This window comes from Delphinus delphis, chromosome 5 (assembly GCF_949987515.2).
Source record: "Delphinus delphis chromosome 5, mDelDel1.2, whole genome shotgun sequence".
In the NCBI taxonomy this organism is placed as follows: domain Eukaryota; kingdom Metazoa; phylum Chordata; class Mammalia; order Artiodactyla; family Delphinidae; genus Delphinus; species Delphinus delphis.
Genome location: NC_082687.1, coordinates 72,710,104 through 72,728,437, shown reverse-complemented (window position 1 = coordinate 72,728,437; position 18,334 = coordinate 72,710,104). Strand labels below are relative to the sequence as shown.

The window sequence follows — 18,334 nt, the reverse complement described above, 5'->3', positions numbered from 1 at the left end:
CTGGCAACGATTTAATAGCATTTACATTGTGTTAGGTACTATAAGAATCTAGAGATGATTTGAAGTATATGGGAGGATGTGTGTACCTTATATGCAAATACTATGACATTTTACTTTATTTCTTTAATAGATCTTTATTGGAGTATAATTGCTTCACAAAACTGTGTTAGTTTCTGTTGTACAACAAATTGAATCAGTCATATGCAAACATATATCCCCATATACTCTCCCTCTTGGGCCTCCCTCCCACCCTCCCTATCCCATGTCTCTAGGTCATTGCAAAGCACTGAGCTGATCTCCCTGTGCTATGCTGCTGCTTCCCACTAGCGAACTGTTTTACATTCAGTAGTGTATATGTGTTGATGCTACTCTCACTTCGCCCCAGCTTCCCCTTCCCCCACTGTGTCCTCAGGTCCATTCTCTACGTCTATGTCTTTATTCCTGCCCTGCCGCTAGGTTCATCAGTACCATATATATATTTTTTTAGATTCCATATAAATGTGTTAGCATATAGTATTCGTTTTTCTCTTTCTGACTTAATTCACTCTGTATTATAGACTCTAGGTCCATCCACCTCACTGCAAATAACTCAATTTCGTTTCTTTTTATGGCTGAGTAATATTCCATTGTATATATGTGCCACATCTTCTTTATCCATTCATCTGTCGATGGACACTTAGGTTGCTTCCATGTCCTGGCTACTGTAAATAGAGCTACAATGAATATTGTGGTACATGACTCTTTTTGAATTATGGTTTTCTCAGGGTATATGCCCAGTAGTGGGATTGCTGGGTTATATGGTAGTTCTAATTTTAGTTTTTTAAGGAACCTCCATACTGTTCTCCATAGTGGCTGTATCAATTTACATTCCCACCAACAGTGCAGGAAGGTTCCTTTTTCAGCACACCTTTTTCAGCATTTATTGTTTCTAGATTTTTTGATAATGGCCATTCTGACTGGGGTGAGACCATATCTCATAGTTTTGATTTGCATTTCTCTAATAATTAGTGATGTTGAGCATCTTTTCATGTGCCTCTTGACCATCTGTATGTCTTCTTTGGTGAAATGTCTATTTAGGTCTTCTACCGATTTTTTAATTGAATTGTTTGTTTTTTTGATATTGAGCTCCATGAGCTGTTTGTATATTTTGGAGATTAATCCTTTGTCCATTGTTTCATTTGCAAATATTTTCTCCCATTCTGAGGGTTATCTTCTCGTCCTGTTTATGGTTTCCTTTGCTGTGCAAAACCTTTGAAGCTTAATTAGGTCCTATTTGTTTATTTTTGTTTTTATTTCCATTACTCTTGGAGGTGGGTCAAAAAAGATCTTGCTGTGGTTTATGTCAGAGTGTTTTTCCTATGTTTTCCTCTAAGAGTTTTATAGTGTCTGGTCTTACATTTAGGTCCTTAATCCATTTTGAGTTTATTTTTATGTATGCTGTTAGGGAGTGTTCTAATTTCATTCTTTTACATGTAGCTGTCCAGTTTTCCCAGCACCACTTATTGAAGAGGCTGTCTTTTCTCCATTGTATGTTCTTGCCTCCTTTGTCGTAAGTTAGGTGACCATATGTGCATGGGTTTATCTCTGGGCTTTCTATCCTGTTCCATTGATCTATATTTCTGTTTTTGTGCCAGTACCATACTATCTTGATTACTGTAGCTTTGTAGTATACTTTGAAGTCAGGGAGCCTGATTCCTCCAGCTCCATTTTTCTTTCTCAAGATTGCTTTGGCTATTTGGGGTCTTTTGTGTTTCCATACGAATTGTAAAATTTTTGGTTCTAATTCTGTGAAGAATGCCATTGGTAGTTTGATAGGGATCACATTGAATCTGTAGATTGCTTTGGGTAGTATAGTCATTTTCACAATGTTGATTCTTCCAATCCAAAAACATGGTATATTCCTCCATCTGTTTATGTCATCTTTGATATCTTTCATCAGTGTTTTATAGTTTTCTGAGTACAAGTCTTTCACCTCCTTAGGTAGGTTTATTCCTAGGTATTTTATTCTTTTTGCTGTGATGGTAAATGGGATTGTTTCCTTAATTTCTCTTTCTGATTTTTTGTTATTAGTGTATAGGAATGCCAGAGATTTCTGTGCATTAATTTTGTATCCTGCAACCTTACTAAATTCATTGATTAGTTCTAGTAGTTTTCTGGTGGCATCTTTAGGATTTTCTATGTATAGTATCATCTCATCTGCAAACAGTGACAGTTTTACTTCTTCTTTTCCAATTTGTATTCCTTTTATTTCTTTTCCTTCTCTGATTGCTGTGGCTAGGACTTCGAAAACTATGTTGAATAAGAGTAGCAAGAGTGGACATCCTTGTCTTGTTCCTGATCTTAGTGGAAATGCTTTCAGTTTTTCACCATTGAGTGTGATGTTTTCTGTGGGTTTGTCATATGTGGCCTTTATTCTGTTGAAATAGGTTCCCTCTATGCCCATTTTCTGGAGAGTTTTTATCATAAATCGGTGTTGAATTTTGTCAAAAGCTTTTTCTCCATCTATTGAGATGATCATATGGTTTTTATTCCTTAATTTGTTGATATGGTGTATACAATTGATTGATTTGCATAGATTTGCATATATTGTAGAATCCTTGCATCCCTGGGATAAATCCCCCTTGATCAGGGTGTCTGATCCTTTTACTATGTTGTTGGATTCTGTTTCCTAGCATTTTGTTCAGGATTTTTGCATCTATATTCATCAGTGATATTGTTCTATAATTTTCTTTTCTTGTGATATCTTTTTCTGGTTTTGGTGTCAGGGTGATGGTGGCTTTGTAGAATGAATTTGGAAGTGTTTCTCCCTCTGCAATTTTTTGGAAGAGTTGGAGAAGGATCTGTGTTAGCTATTCTTTAAATGTTTGATAGAATTCACCTGTGAAGCCATCTGGTCTTGGACTTTTGTTTGTTGGAAGATTTTTAATTACAGTTTCAATTTCACTTGTGATAGGTCTGTTTATATTTTCTAATTCCTCCTGGTTCAGTCTTGGAAAATATACCTTTCCAAGAATTTGTCCATTTCTTCGTGGTGTCCATTTTATTGGCATATAGTTGTTTGTAGTAGTCTCTTATAATCCTTTGTATTTCTGTGGTGTCAGTTGTGATTTCTCCATTTTCATTTCTAATTTTATTGATCTGCATCCTCTCCCTTTTTTTCTTGATGAGTCTGGCTAAGGGTTTATCAATTTTGTTTATCTTCTCAAAGAACCAGGTTTTAGTTTTATTGATCTTTGCTAGTTTTTTCTTCATTTCTATTTCATTTATTTCTGCTCTGATCTTTATGATTTCTTTCCTTCTACTGACTTCGGGTTTTCTTTGTTCTTCTTTCTCTAGTTGCTTCAGGTGTAGGGTTAGATTGTTTATTTGAGATTTTTCTTTTTTCTTGAGGTGAGATTGAATTGATATAAACTTCCCTCTTAGAACTGCTTTTGCTGTGTCGAATAGCTTTTGGGTCATTGTGTTTTCATTGTCATTTGTTTCTATGTATTTTTTATTTCTTCTTTGATTTCTTCAGTGATCTCATGGTTATTTAGTAGCACACTGTTTAGCCTCCATGTATTTATGGTTTTTACAGTTTTTTCCTGTAATTGATTTCCAATCTCATAGCGTTGTGGTCAGAAAAGGTCCTTGATACAATTTAAATTTTCTTAACTTTATTGAGGCTTGATTTGTGACCCAAGATGTGATCTATCCTGGAGAATGTTCCATGTGCACTTGAGAAGAAAGTGTATTCTGCCACTTTCGGGTGGAATATTCTATAAATATCAATTAAATCTATCTGGCCTGTTGTGTCATTTAAAGCTTGTGTTTCCTTATTTATTTTCTGTTCGGATGTTCTGTCCATTGGTGTAAGTGGGGTGGTAATGTCCCCTACTATTATTGTGTTACTGTAGATTTCCCCTTTCATGGTTGTTAGCATTTGCCTTATGTATCGAGGTACTCCTATGTTGGGTGCATAAACATGTATAATTGTTATATCTTCTTCTTGGATTGATCCCTTGATCATTATGTAGTGTCCTTTCTTATGTGTTATAACAGTCTTTATTTCAAAGTCTATTTTATCGGATATGAGTATTGCTATTCCAGCTTTCTTTTGATTTCCATTTGCATAGAATACCTTTTTCCATCCCTTCACTTTCAGTCTGTATGTGTCCCTGGGTCTGAAGTGGGTCTCTTGTAGACAGCATATATATGGGTCTTGTTTTTGTATCCATTCAGCCAGTCTGTGTCTTTTGGTTGGCGCATTTCATCCATTTACATTCAAGGTAATTATCAATATGTATGTTCCTATTACCATTTTCTTAATTGTTTTGGGTTTGTTTTTGTGGGTCTTTTTCTTCTACTGTGTTTCCCGCCTAGAGAAGTTTCTTTAGCATTTGTTGTAAAGCTGGTTTGGTGCTGAATTGTCTTAGCTCTTGCTGGTCTGAAATGCTTTTGATTTCTCCGTCATCTGAATGAGATCCTTGCCAGGTAGAGTAATCTTGGTTGTAGGTTTTTCTCTTTCTTTACTTTATGTGTATTCTGACACTCCCTTCTGGCCTGCAGAGTTTCTGCTGAAAAATCAGCTGATAACCTTATGGGGATTCCTTTGTATGTTATTTTTTGTTTTTCCCTTGCTGCTTTTAATATTTTTTCTTTGAATTTAATTTTTGTTAGTTAGATTAATATGTGTCTTGGTGTGTTTCTCCTAGGATTTATCCTGTATGGGACTTTCTGCGCTTCCTGGACATGGGTGACTATTTCCTTTCCCATGTTAGGGAAGTTTTCCACTATAATCTCTTCAAATATTTTCTCAGACCCTTTCTTTTTCTCTTCTTCTTCTGGGACCCCAATAATTTGAATATTGGCGCATTTAGTATTGTCCCAGAGGTCTCTGAGATTGTCTTCAGTTCTTTTCATTCTTTTTTCTTTATTCTGCTCCTTGGCAGATATTTCCACCATTTTGTCTTCCAGCTCACTTATTCATTCTTTTGCCTAATTTATTCACTTTTTGATTCCTTCTAGTGTAGTTTTCATTTCATTTATTGTGTTGTTCATCTCTGTTTGTTTGTTCTTTAGCTCTTGTAGTTCTTTTTTAAACATTTCTGGTATTTTCTCAATCTGTGCCTCCATTCTATTTCTGAGATTCTGGATCCTCTTTCTTATCATTACTCTGAATTCTTTTTCAGGTAGATTGCCTATTTCCTCTTCATTTATTTGCTCTTTTAGGTTTTTACCTTGCTCCTTCATCTGTGACATATTTTTTTGCCATCTCATTTTTTTTTCTTTTTTTTTGAGTGGCATTGTGTTCCTGTCTTAGGTTGTTTGGCCTAAGGCTTCCAGCACTGCAGATTGTAGGCTATTGGGTAGAGCTGGGTCTTGGTGCTGAAGTGAGGACCTCCAGGAGACCTCACTCTGATGAATATTCCCTGGGGTCTGAGGGTTATCTGTTAGTCCAGTGGTTCGGACTTGGTGCTCCCACTGCAGGAGCTTTGGTCCTACTCCTGACTTGTGAACCAAGATCCTGCCAAACACACTGGGCGGCAAAAAAAAAAAAAAAAAAAAAAAAAGGTGGATAAGGCCTTGGTAGTGGAGGGCATGGCCTATGCATGGGTGAGGTTTGGGTGGTGGGCAGGGCCTATGCTTAGTACTCACAGGGCTGGAAAAGGTGGGGGAGTGGGGGGGTGGGGCTTAGGCTCAACAGAACAGAAGTGACCCCATGCCCAGACCAGAAGTGGCCTCTGGCCTCAGAGGGTGGGCAACCCCACCTGGGAGCCCAGCGGGCTTCCTGGGCTCGAGTGGGCGGGGCAAACGCCCTCCATTCATCTCCTGCTCCTCCTGTCCTGGAGAGCCCCTCCTGCAAGCCTCCTGGCCTCCCTCCTATGTCCCCAGGACCCACTCAGCCTGTAGTGGGCTTTGGAGGGTGGGGATCTGCTTGGGAACTTAGCAGGCTCCCTGGGCCTTAGTGGGTGGGGCAAACGCCCTCCCTCCGCTCCTCTCCTGCTCCTTCCATCCTGGAGTGTCCCACCTACCTGCCTCTCCTGATCTCCCTGGCCTCCCTCCTATGCCCCCAGGGCCCACGCAGCCTGGAGTGAGCTTTGGAGAGTGGGAGATCGACCTGGGAGCTTAGGGCCCCAGTGGGTGGACCAAACGCCCTCCACTCTTCTCCCACTCCTCCAGAACGCCCTCCACTCTTCTCCCACTCCTCCGGTCCTGGAGGGCCCCTCCTGCCTGCCTCTCTTGTTCTCCTGGATTCCCTTCTATGCCTCCAGGACTAACCCAGCCCGGAGGGGACCTCTGAGGGTGTAGGACCCGGCCTGAGAGCTGGCCGACTTCCCCGGTGGATTGGGCAGGGGAAATGCTGGGCCTGCTCCCTGCTGATCCAAGCCCCTGAGGGCCCCCCCAGGTATGGAAACCCCTCCCCTGCTCTCAGCCACCCTTCAGGCATCGGTCCTGTCCAGCCTCCACTTCTCCTCCCCGCTCAGTTCCCCCACGCTCTACTGGTTCGCTTGGGGGTTCTTCCCGTCTTCTTAGGCATTGGGGTCCCCCATCAGTGTCCAGCAGACACCCTAGTTATGGGGAGATGTGAACTCTGCATCTTCCCACACCGCCATCTTGACTCCTCCCCCCATGCCTTTTTTTTTTTTTTTTTTTTTTTTTGCGATAGCGGGCCTCTCACTGTTGTGGCCTCTCCCGTTGCGGAGCACAGGCTCCGGACGCGCAGGCTCAGCGGCCCTGGCTCACGGGCCCAGCCGCTCCACGGCATGTGGGATCTTCCCGGACCGGGGCACGAACCCATGTCCCCTGCATCGGCAGGCGGACACTCAACCACTGCGCCACCAGGGAAGCCCCCCCCCCCCATGCCATTTAATAAGGGACTTGAGCATCCATGGATTTTAGTAACCATGGGGGTCCCGGAACCAATCCCCCAGGATACCTAGGGATGACTATATGTATGTTTAGCTATTTTAAGTAACTTGGGATTTATAGCTACCCTCTGTTGATCAGCATTCAAAGCACTTCATATATATCATTCTAGTCAATCTTGCCAAACATTCTATGCAATAAAAACTACTGTTTGACTGATGAGGAAACTGAGGCTCAAGGTCACTTAGGGGTGGCATATCCAAGGTTTAAACCCAGCATTGTGTACACCCACAGCCCCCGTTCTTAACCGCTAATCTATAAACTAAGAAATCATCCATCTTTCTCGTTATATAATAAAATAATAGTCCTGTTTTCAAAGAATATTTTCTTTATTGCACTGAGTTTCTTTTCTGATTAGAAGTTCTCTGCCCTTCAAATGAATAATTGAGCTGTGAATTTTGATTTGCAAATTCATGTGTGTTAAGAAAAGTTCAATATTCTATAAGCTGAAAAGTTTCAGGGGTAGCTTGTTTTTCCTATTTTACTGATGGTTAGTAAATCTTTTTTTTCTCCTTCTAATCACCAATGTAGTTAGAAAATAAAAATTGATTGGTTCTTTCCATCCAAACAGAAGTTCTGAGAACAGCACTTGGGGAGTGAGTCATGATTTATTGCTTCTCTAGGGACAAGTGTTGCTGGAGAAAAGACCATTACCTTGCCAACGACTGGCAGTATTTCTGCAAGACCAAAAAATAAAGTAGTGAATATGATAGCTGTAAAGTAGCAGCAAATGGAGACATTTTGCACATATTTACTGTGATCCAAGGGATTAAAAACTTATGCTCCAAATGCTAGAAATATGGTTAAAATTACTTCTCACCATGCAGTGATGATCACACACAGAATAGTATGTGGGGCAATATTTGGAGACAAGATGAGTAAAAGAATAATTATATTTTGATGTCATACTTTCTCTGCAAATAAGGAAATAATTAGATATTCTGATTAAAAAACTAATGCCAACAAGAAATATCCAGGCCTAGGTATAGCTGCTAGGTTATTGTTTCTACTGGGAATTGAACAAGGAGTATTTTTTTCTGTGAATACATCATTCATGGTAATTTCCAAAGTAGTTCTAGTTTGGTTAATGAAACATTTGACGCTCTATAGCTTCTGGAATTTTTAACTTTCTATTTTAAATAAATAGATGCCCATTGGTAACAAACTTGAAATATTTCTGTATTGGTAATATGGTTTATCATGTTAATGGGGGTTTTGTTCATGTTTTGAGGGGTAGCATAAATCAAGGGTTAGGTTAGGAAGGAAAGGTCTCGCTAGTCTTGCCCTCTTTTGAGAAGAGCTTTGTAGAATGGGAGTTATACTTGTCTTTGGCCACTCTGTCTTTTTTTAGTTCTTTCAACGAACCTATTGTTTTCTGCCTCAGGGCCTTTTCACTTGCCACTGAAGTTTAGGAACTATCTCCAGCTACTCCTTCCCACCTCAATCAATCTCTTCTAATTTTGCTAGACCCTAGTTTAATGTCTTCTCTTCAGAGAGGCTTACTGTGACTTTTCTAAAGTAGGCTCCCTTATATCATTTCTGATTATATCCACTTTTTTTCACTTGGTCATGCTTGTTACAGTTTTCATTATTATCTTTATTTGTTTATTGAATGTTACCTAACTCTCAAGGCAGGGATCATGCCTATTACATTCACCTGCATAGATCCAGCAACTTTTGGACATTTAGTAGGTGCCCAATAAATATTGTTAAATGAATAAATGATGGTAAGAATACCTCTGAAGGAAAAGAAGGAAATTCTTGCTCAAGGGGGGGATGCTAGACTGGCAAAGCAATTATAATGTAGGGAATAATAAACTGATACTGGGAAAAGGTGGCAAGTGGAATAGTTAGAAAGTGCTACGTTCACATTGAGCAGCTGGGAACAAATTGTAAACAAAATGAGAGTGGAGAGTGTTGAGAATAGCATTGATAATGTTTTATTGGCGATGACTAGAAATTTTGTTATTTCAAGAAAGAGAGATTCTGTATATGCTTAAAATACACTGTGTTGAACTATAGCTATTTTGTCTAAGCATTATGTTACCAATGGAAGGTATGGGACATAATTTTATATATCTTTATATTTGCTATAGTCGCCAGCTATGTCTTACTCTTGGGTGGCACTCAGTAGATGATTGTGGGATACTCATTGCCTGAATGAAAAATGAATTACAAAGATTTATCCACTGAAGAGAAAAGCTTAATTTTTTATTTTAGCTTAAGACAGGTGTGTGAATTATAAATATCTAGGGCATATTATACATCAGGGCACATATCTTCTTACACTAGCATATACTTCCTTTTATTTGTAGCCCAATGCAGTGGTCGTGGCTGTGAGTTTCTCTGTGATTCTGACAAGCTCAGCATATGACAAGATTGCTGGCGCCGTCCAGGTAGCAGGTGGGAAGAGAAATAGCATGGACAGGACACTGTCTGTCAACTGCCTTGGCCCACAAATGACACGTCACTTTCGCTCACGTCCCCTCGGCAAAAGCTAAGCATTTGCTTCCTCTCCCTTAAATGCAGGAGGCTGAGCAATGTAGTTATGTGTGCATCAGAGCATCTCACCTTCATACACACTGGAAGACATTTCACAAAATTACTAACATCTCTGGTGACGTTAGTTGTGACTTTTATTTTCAACTTTAAGCTGTTTTTTCTGAAGTAAGTATAAATTGAGTTTATAATCAGGTAAAGACTTACAAAGATAAAAAAAGCTTGAAACTCAGTATGAGAGCCAGCTGAGTATCCTCCCTCTGGAGTTTCAGACAGGTTGGGGCACTTACTATGGTATAAGTTCCAATATGTCCTTGTATCTTAGGAGCTTCTTCAGGTGCTTGCCAAAGTGACAGAAAATCCACTGAGCACAGCGTAAGGCGGACCCTTCGCTATGCATGGGTGATTTGGATATGATATTTATCAATGTTGATCACCTGGATTACTTTGGCTGATCTGGCTGGCTTGGAGGATTTTCCATTCTTCCCTCGCTGTTCCATGTTTCCTTTCCAAAACCTTTCCCTTTGTCAAAGAGAGGAGTGTTTTCTGCTAGCAAAAGTGGGAAAGCAACAAAAGAAAAGATATTCCTTGTTATAACCTGTTAAAAAGCTATTCTTCAGTAAAACTGCTTGTGCATGAAGATGAAGGTGTAGATTGAAAATTCATCGTATACAATATGGATGAAGTCTAACTGATGATTTAATAAGAGCTAATATTGATAGCTCTATGCAGGCATGTAATATGTTCACTGCCCTTTTTAAAGAGCATGAAAGACAGAAGGAATAAGCACTGTGAGAAGACTATGACACCTCCCCTCCTACACATTTGATTCCATATTTTATCCCTGGTCTCCATTCTGAGCTGTTAGAGGTATTTCTGCTGCTAAGATCCTTTTCAACACTCACCACTGGCTTCAAAGTCCAAGTCTTTCATCTCCTTGCCCCAGACTTATTTTCTGTTTCATTGCATGCTACTTTCTTGCACTTGTCTTGCTAAAGCCTCCACCATGGCTATTTAATATTTAAAGGCTGGGATCACTTTGCAGGTTTTAGTTTAAAGGTAACCATAGCACACACACACACATTCATTATTAATAGCAGAGATGCACTGTAAGTTCTTGGGAATCTTCTTTCGTTTTGATGTTAGTTTCATATGAGTGCTGCTGTCACTAGAATTAAGCTCTGGTATTGCTATATGGAAAGTGGACTAATGCAGTAACCAGGGAACCAGAATTATGTGAACAGCTTATTATGTGGATGGGACCATGCTGAAAAGGGAGATGAAGCCAGAAAATGACAGGTCACGGAAAGTCCGGTTTCGGATCGCGTCATCTCACAGTGGGCGAGTTCTGAAGGAGGTATATGAAGATGGGCGACCGGCAGGCTCTCTGGATTCTGAATATGCCAGTATCTGTGGCATAGATGGACTCAGTGAGTCTGATGGACAGCAGAATGGCCACATAGGATCAGAAGGGGACGAGCAGGAGAATGACCAGGATAACTTGCTGGTGTTAGCAAGGGCTGCCAGCGAGAAGGGGTTTGGTACAAGAAGAGTCAACATTTTAAGCAAAAATGGCACAGTCAGAGGTGTTAAATATAAAGTCAGTGCTGGACAAGCTCTATTTAACAATTTGACCAAAGTATTAGAGGTAAGTCACTGTACTTTGTCCTTCCTGATCTTTGTTTCTAATTCACCATCTCAACACCTCTCTGTTCTCCAGTTTAAAGCAAACCTCTCTTATTCATGATTCCTACATACTTCATGAGTCACTTCTACATCTAGGATATTGTCTCAACAGCCATTGATTAAAAATAAGGTCATATGCTTAGCAAACTAGATTGACCTCTCAAAGCCAAATTCCTAACATTTAAGTAGTCGTCTTCTAGGGTGTAATGACTAAAACAGTATATCTGTTTCTTAGCCAAGGAAGGGAAGAAGACAAACTGTAGTCTTCAAAGCATTTGAGCAAAGCTTAGGAGTTAATTTCTGGTTGATCATCCTTAAGACACCAGTTTAGCATTTATCATCACTTGTATAGATATTTAAACCAGAAAAGGCTGAGTACTGCATTCAGTGGAGTTGGATTCAGCTGGAATGTTATGTAGATATAAAGACTTCCTCCCGTTCCTGGGGAGGTTGCAGATTTCATCTGAGGTGCATTTCTCCATTAATTTGCTTAAGAACTCTAGAGCAGCACTTGAAAAAGTTATTCTATAAATGTACAGATTGAGATCCAGATTTTATAGTAAAAAATTAGCCCTTAAGATATGATAGATTCTGCGCAGTAATGTAGGAATGTATTATTCAGGTCCTGGGCCTTTGACAGTGATCTTATGTTAAGTTTTTGAAATTGCCTGGAAGCATTGGTGAAATGATTTTCTGTTAAAAACAGGCATCATTATTTCAGGAATGGAATTCATAATCACTACCATTAAGATAGCAAGCCAGTATTTTTCATTGTAATACAATTTTATATTATTCTCAATATTTAAATAAAATGATCTCTTGTGATGAATTATTCAATGCCTTGACATTATATAACAACACGGGAGTGGTGGGGATTTTAACCAAAGACACTTATTTTTCACTTAAAGGAAGTATTTGGAAAAGTCACATCATGAGGATTTAGAAAAGAAATCAAAGGATAAAAGCAGTTAAAAGCAAAGGTTTTTTTCATTTATAGAATTTACCCGTGAAGGATTTCACAGATTAGGGGAGGGGGTTGAGAACCAAAAATCAGAAACTGATGACTATGTTTTACTAGGTTGGAAGCAATCCTGTGTGGATTTCTAGTCATTAGGTTGAGTTCATCTTAGTGGCCTCTGTGTTTCACCCAATGCAGAAATTGTTATTGCTAAAGTGTAGACCAAGACTCTGTAACAATTGTTTAAAAATGTTTGCATTCTTGTGATTAATTTAGCTTGTCATGATTTCAATTGCTGTATGATTTGGAGGATTATTTACAAAACTGCTGTACCAATTTTAGTACTTAGATTTGAATTTGTTGTTCAAATCTCTCAAGAAACCTATCACTTATGAGTAAATATCTTAAATCTTCAAAACCTATGAGAGAAGAGCTTTTCCTCCGTATGGCTTTATCCTGGTACTGCTATAAATTCACAAGGAGGAAATAGAAGAACTTCCAAAGTCCAAATTTAGTACTAGATTAGGTTACAATATTTACTTATATTTTTATGCATAATTCCATCCCACCCTTTTTTGGCGAAAAAAATCTGTCATTTTCTAGTAATTTAACCTCATTCCATTTACCCCATGCTTTAAGAAAACAATAATGGTTCCTAGCAGAGGTCCCTCAAAGTCTGATATTTAATCAGTTTCTTTTGGTCATTCTTTTTTTAAATAATTATAGAGTAATCAGCACATTGTAGGTATTCACAGATTTGGGCCATCATCGTTAGTGTTCATCATCATTATCATTGCCATCATTGTCATGGGAATATTCTCCCATCTCTCCAGGATAAAATGTTAAAGGAGCTCCTACCTTGAATCAGGCTGCCAGCTGCACTATTCTAAGGGGCTCCATTCACATCACTGTGTGAGCAGCACCGCTTGGAGTTGTGCAGTGCAGTCTACACAGCGTTATGTTGAGAGCTGACTTGGATACTTGCTGCTTGCTAAGAGATGTGTATGTCATAACGGATGACAAATATCTTAGGCATATGTCTTAGGATGACTGAGTAGGGCACACCAACAGGCATCCCACAGTACAGTAGCAGAGAATCCCCAGGGGGGTAAAAGCAGAAGTTACCATTCAATTACTCCCCTAAGTGTGATATAGGGGCCAGATGTGACTCTTCCCTGGATCTCTGTATATTTTCCGAATTCCTTGGAAAGTAAGCAGCAAACTTAACTAGATGTAACTGTAATGTAGCAATTTCTCTCAGTGAGGAAAAGTGAGGAGTCAGGAGTCATATCTTGGATATTTGATTAAGGTTCCAATGCACAGCCCATCTTATTGAAGAAAGGAACTGAGATTGAAGAAACAAGTTTTTCTTCCCTTTTAGGTTATACAATCTTAAAGCACTCAATCTGAAACTTGAGAGGGAGCCCTAAATACAAATAATATCTTTCAAAGACCCTGTAAATCACTTTGCTTCCTCTCTATTAGTTTTCCATTATGTTATTGCTGTCTCATAAAACATTGGCATGTGCTTTGCAAAAATTTCAACTGTGCAGAGAATAGTCATTGAAATTATTTGCTCCAAACGTTTACACTTCTTAGCAGCACTTATTTAGAAAGTTGTCTGTAAAAGGGACATCAGAACAAATTTTCATTTCGTTTGTCAATTAATTTACCCTATAGAATTCTGGGTAATTGAGAATGTGCAGTATTAATCAAGGTTTTGAAGGGTACTGATGGGCCAGGAGAGAAAAGGTCACCTGGATGATCAGGTGGCCCTTATAGACTGTGGTTCGTTGGTGAATCACTCAAGAGCCTGGAGCTGGTCTAAGTTATGGCTTTTCAGATGCCTGACTTTTTCATTTTTCTCAGAGATGACAAGAATGTAATGCTTAAGAGAGGCCAGTTTGGAAATCTGAAAACCTAGAATCTAGTCATGGCCTGGAAATGGGCATGTATTAGAAACTGTTTAGGTTGTTCTTACATACAGTAAAGAGAATTATTGACCTAGATGTAAAAGGAAATTTTAATAAAAAATATTCCTTAGTGTTCAATGTTTAATGAGGAAAATGAAGAAGATATGTATTGATCTATGATTTTTTTTTCTGTTCAGGGTAGATCACCAGGAGGGTATTTCCTGAGCCAAAGATAAATACAGGTATACTGATAGGCATGTTTCCTATTGGTATCCTAATTTATCCATCACTAGTTTGTTTAGAAACAGGGCCAGAAATCTTACCATTATTCTCTGATATAGGTGTTCTTTTTTAGTTCTCTTTAAGAAATTGTGCTGTAATGATGTTTCTATCTGATAATAATTTTACCCATTATTTGAAAATTTTAGAGATTTTTTTATTTTAAAAAATTATTCCTTTTTATCTCATGCAAGACAAGTTGCAAAACGACTGCATAGCTCATAGCTCTCCACCCAGTTCACATGATTGAATTTGAGATACACCTTGCTCTTAGCAGCAACATTATTTCCAAAGTCTCTTAGGGTGGGTCAATGATACAGACAATTAAGGTCATTAATTTTTTCTAATTTATTTTTACGAGATTACATTTCAGATGGTAATCTTTTCTTGACCTTATCCTCAAACTTTGTAAGCATACTCTGTTAGAATCACGTACTATAATTTCCATAATTTTAGTTCCCTCTCTTTCTGCAAATTTAACATTACTGTATTAGGGAAAAATAGATGCAAAGAAGGAAGGTAATTACAGCACATACCATAATTTGCTGGCTCCTTTCTAAGAACTCGAATTAGACATTAACCTCCATCTGTGTATGTACATGCATACCTCTGGCCATGTGCTCATACTTATGAACATTCTAACATTTCAAGACAAATAAACTAAAAATAATAATGCACTTGCAGAACAATTTACATCATGCAAATGGTTTTACAGACATTATTTTACTTAATTGTACCCCAAATTTTGTGAAATAAACAGGATATTATTATGATGATGATGTCTGTTTTAAAATAACTGAATATCAGGGAAATTAATTGTTTGGCCCAAAGCTAGAATTCTGCCTTTTGCTGTTTTGGCTTTGTTTGTTTTAAAAGTATAATGCTCTATGCTCTATAAAATTCCCAACTTTCCCTTTTGAAATGTTACAATAATAACAAACATGAAGATTTACAAGACTAAATATATCATGTTATGATATCATCTGGTCTTTTGAAACTTCAACATTTGGTTAGCAGCTTTTAAAATTTATCATTTATTGAATGTTCAGTCTTCACCTAGGGGAGGTTTTTCTGCAGTTAAATAGCTTCTATCCAGTTTTAAATTATACTTTTAAAATTTATCAAAACATCATTTCTATAACATCATTTGATTGAATTGTCATGAGATTGGAGGAGTTGAGACTGCAGGGGGATGGCTAGGTTCACTCAAGGAGGACAGCTGCTCAGCTTTGCTCACTGACCTTAGCATGCAGCCATTAATCTGTATTAACAGAAGTTTCAGGTCATACTTCTTATCCATCTCTGGTTCACTGAATCTAGCTTTGGTAATAAGATAATATTCCAGAAAAAAGGAGGCGATACTCTTGACTCTTTAGTCCCAGTGGTTTATGTGGACCACTCTGGAAAAACAACAGCAAGAATGATAGTAAACACTGCTTAAGGACTTCCTGAATGCCAGGCACTGTTCTCATTATTTATGTGCATTGACATATTTATTCCTCATAGCAACTCTATAAGGTAGTATCATTATTAATCAATTAATTACAATTTGAGCTCTTTTCTGTATATGAAACATTAGGTTGTAGGATTTAAAATCACATTTATCCAGGGAAACTCTTATGCAATAGTCTATCAAAGCAAGCATCTACTAATGGAATATTGCCTTCTTAGCTTAGTAGGCAAGAAATTCTAGGATTTTTTGATACAATTTCAAACAATGCAGAAAGCTACATTAAGAAATTAGGTGACGTCATCCAAGAAGCAGAAAAAAGCACCAAAAAATAAGTTGGTACTACTGCTATATTATTTGTGTACAATTAAAGAATTGTAAACTACAGAGTACTGTGACCACCTTCCACATACCATCACTTTGCTACTCTTTATCACAGCATTTGACGTTGATACTAATTAGGACCTCAATAAATATTCTTACTTTGAGTTAATGAATTCAGTGACATTCTCTTAGTGGTTATTTCCTTCTTTTCCATCTCTTTATCTTTGGAGATTTCCTGTATTGAATAGGAATAGAGTTTGCATGGTGAAGTATTGGTAGCTTGTTCCAATCAATTATTTCTGATGTGAGTTATCTTTAATATTCATTCAATCATTTATTTAATAACCATTTACTGCATATCTATTATGGAGCAGGCACTATGCTAGATAAGGTGAGGAATAAAACCCAATTCCAGCCTTCATGGAATATTCAGTAGTGTATAATGAATGGTTGTGTAAAGTGATTCCTGGAAGAATTCAGATACCACACTTGACTTTGTTTCCCATCTCTAGAGAATTCCCCTCCTCTGTTTTCTTGTTGGCCTATCATAGCCTCTGCCACCCATTTTTCACTTCTCCAATGCTTATATTTTTCTCGATTTTAGTCTTTCTCTTGTTAGACCATCATTATATTAGATTCCTTTCTTCAGCCTCTTCTTGCTTTCTTTCTAATGTTATTCTGATCTGGGCCCAAGAACTGAAAGGTAATCTGTTCCCAAGATTACCTGCAAGTCCCCTAAAGTCAGGAATGGTGACTCTGACCATTAGCACTCACTTATCCAAGTCTTGTGAATCTTATTAAAATTTTCTCTCCTTATTGCAAGAAATATCTAAATTGGAATATATCTCATTTTCGTCAACTTATCAGAATTCTTGTATCATCATGACATTTAAATTTGTGGAAGCTTTGTTTTAATTGCTTGAAGATAAATCCCATGAATCTATCTTAATTCTGACTTTAGAACAACATGCTGAGCAAACCCACAGATTCCACAAGCTGACGTGAAACAACTTAATGAACTCTACTGGCAGACCATGATTACCACATAATTAGGGAATTAGCACCCAAAGTTTCCAAACTTCGTAAAAACAGTATAAGAGTAGGACTAAACAAATATCCTCTGGCTGGCCTATTCATGCTTGTAGATTTCTGATCATTCTCCTAAATCCAGTATTCTGAATATTGTATAAAGCAATATAAACATTTAATAGTCTATAAATTGACACACTATAAAAAAATATATCAATCCCTCAATCATTATTGCCTGGAAGGAATTTTCAAAATGATACACAGAATAAAATACCATCCAAAAATTCTTGGTTAAGGAAATTTTATTTATGTGTACAAATCTATTCAACTAAGAATTTGGATCTCTTTGCTTAATTTTATTTTTCTAATAATTCATTATCTCACCTAACTGCTGACAAACTTTTTTAAACATCTTTATGGGAGTATAGTTGCTTTAAAATGTTGTGTTAGTTGCTGCTGTATAACAAAGTGAATCAGGTATATGTATACATATATATCCCCATATCTCCTCCCTCTTGCGTCTCCCTCCCACCCTCTCTATCTCACCCCTCTAGGTGGTCACAAAGCACAGAGCTGATCTCCCCGTGCTATGCAGTTGCTTCCCACTAGCTATCTATTTTACATTTGGTAGTGTATATATGTCCATGCCACTCTCTCACTTCATCCCAGCTTACACTTCCCCCTCCCCATGTCCTCAAGTCCGTTCTGTACGTCTGCATCATTATTCCTGTCCTGACCCTAGGTTCTTCAGAACCTTTTTTTTTTTTTCTTTTTTAGATTCCACATCAATGGGTTAGTATATGGTCTTTGTTTTTCTCTTTCTGACTTACTTCACTCTGTATGGCAGTCTCTAGGTCCATCCACCTCACTACAAATAACTCAATTTCGTTTCTTTTTATGGCTGAGTAATATTCCATTGTATATATGTGCCACTTCTTCTTTATCCATTCATCTGTTGATGGACACTTAGGTTGCTTCCATGTCCTGACTATTATAAATAGGGTTTCAGTGAACATTGTGGTAGATGACTCTTTTTGAATTATGGTTTTCTCAGGGTATATGCCCAGTAGTGGGATTGCTGGGTCATATGGTAGTTCTATTTTTAGTTTTTTTTTTTTTTTTTAACATCTTTATTGGGGTATAATTGCTTTACAATGGTGTGTTAGTTTCTGCTTTATAACAAAGTGAATCAGTTATACATATACATATGTTCCCATATGTCTTCCCTCTTGCATCTCCCTCCCTCCCACCCTCCCTATCCCACCCCTCCAGGCTGTCACAAAGCAC

General features: G+C 38.1%; 1 protein-coding gene across 5 annotated transcripts in view; it reads left to right on the top strand.

The window, feature by feature from the left end:
* Window positions 1-18,334, top strand: part of GRXCR1 (glutaredoxin and cysteine rich domain containing 1) — a 305,190-nt gene that overhangs the window by 182,050 nt on the left and 104,806 nt on the right. The window contains exon 1 of one of the 5 annotated variants that reach the window (XM_060012623.1): window positions 10,664-11,056. The exons of the other annotated variants lie outside the window; for them this stretch is intronic. Within the exon in view, the coding sequence (XP_059868606.1) occupies window positions 10,673-11,056 (384 nt within the window). The 5' untranslated portion in view covers window positions 10,664-10,672. Of the gene's footprint in view, window positions 1-10,663; window positions 11,057-18,334 lie in introns of those variants that run through there. 5 annotated transcript variants of the gene reach the window in all.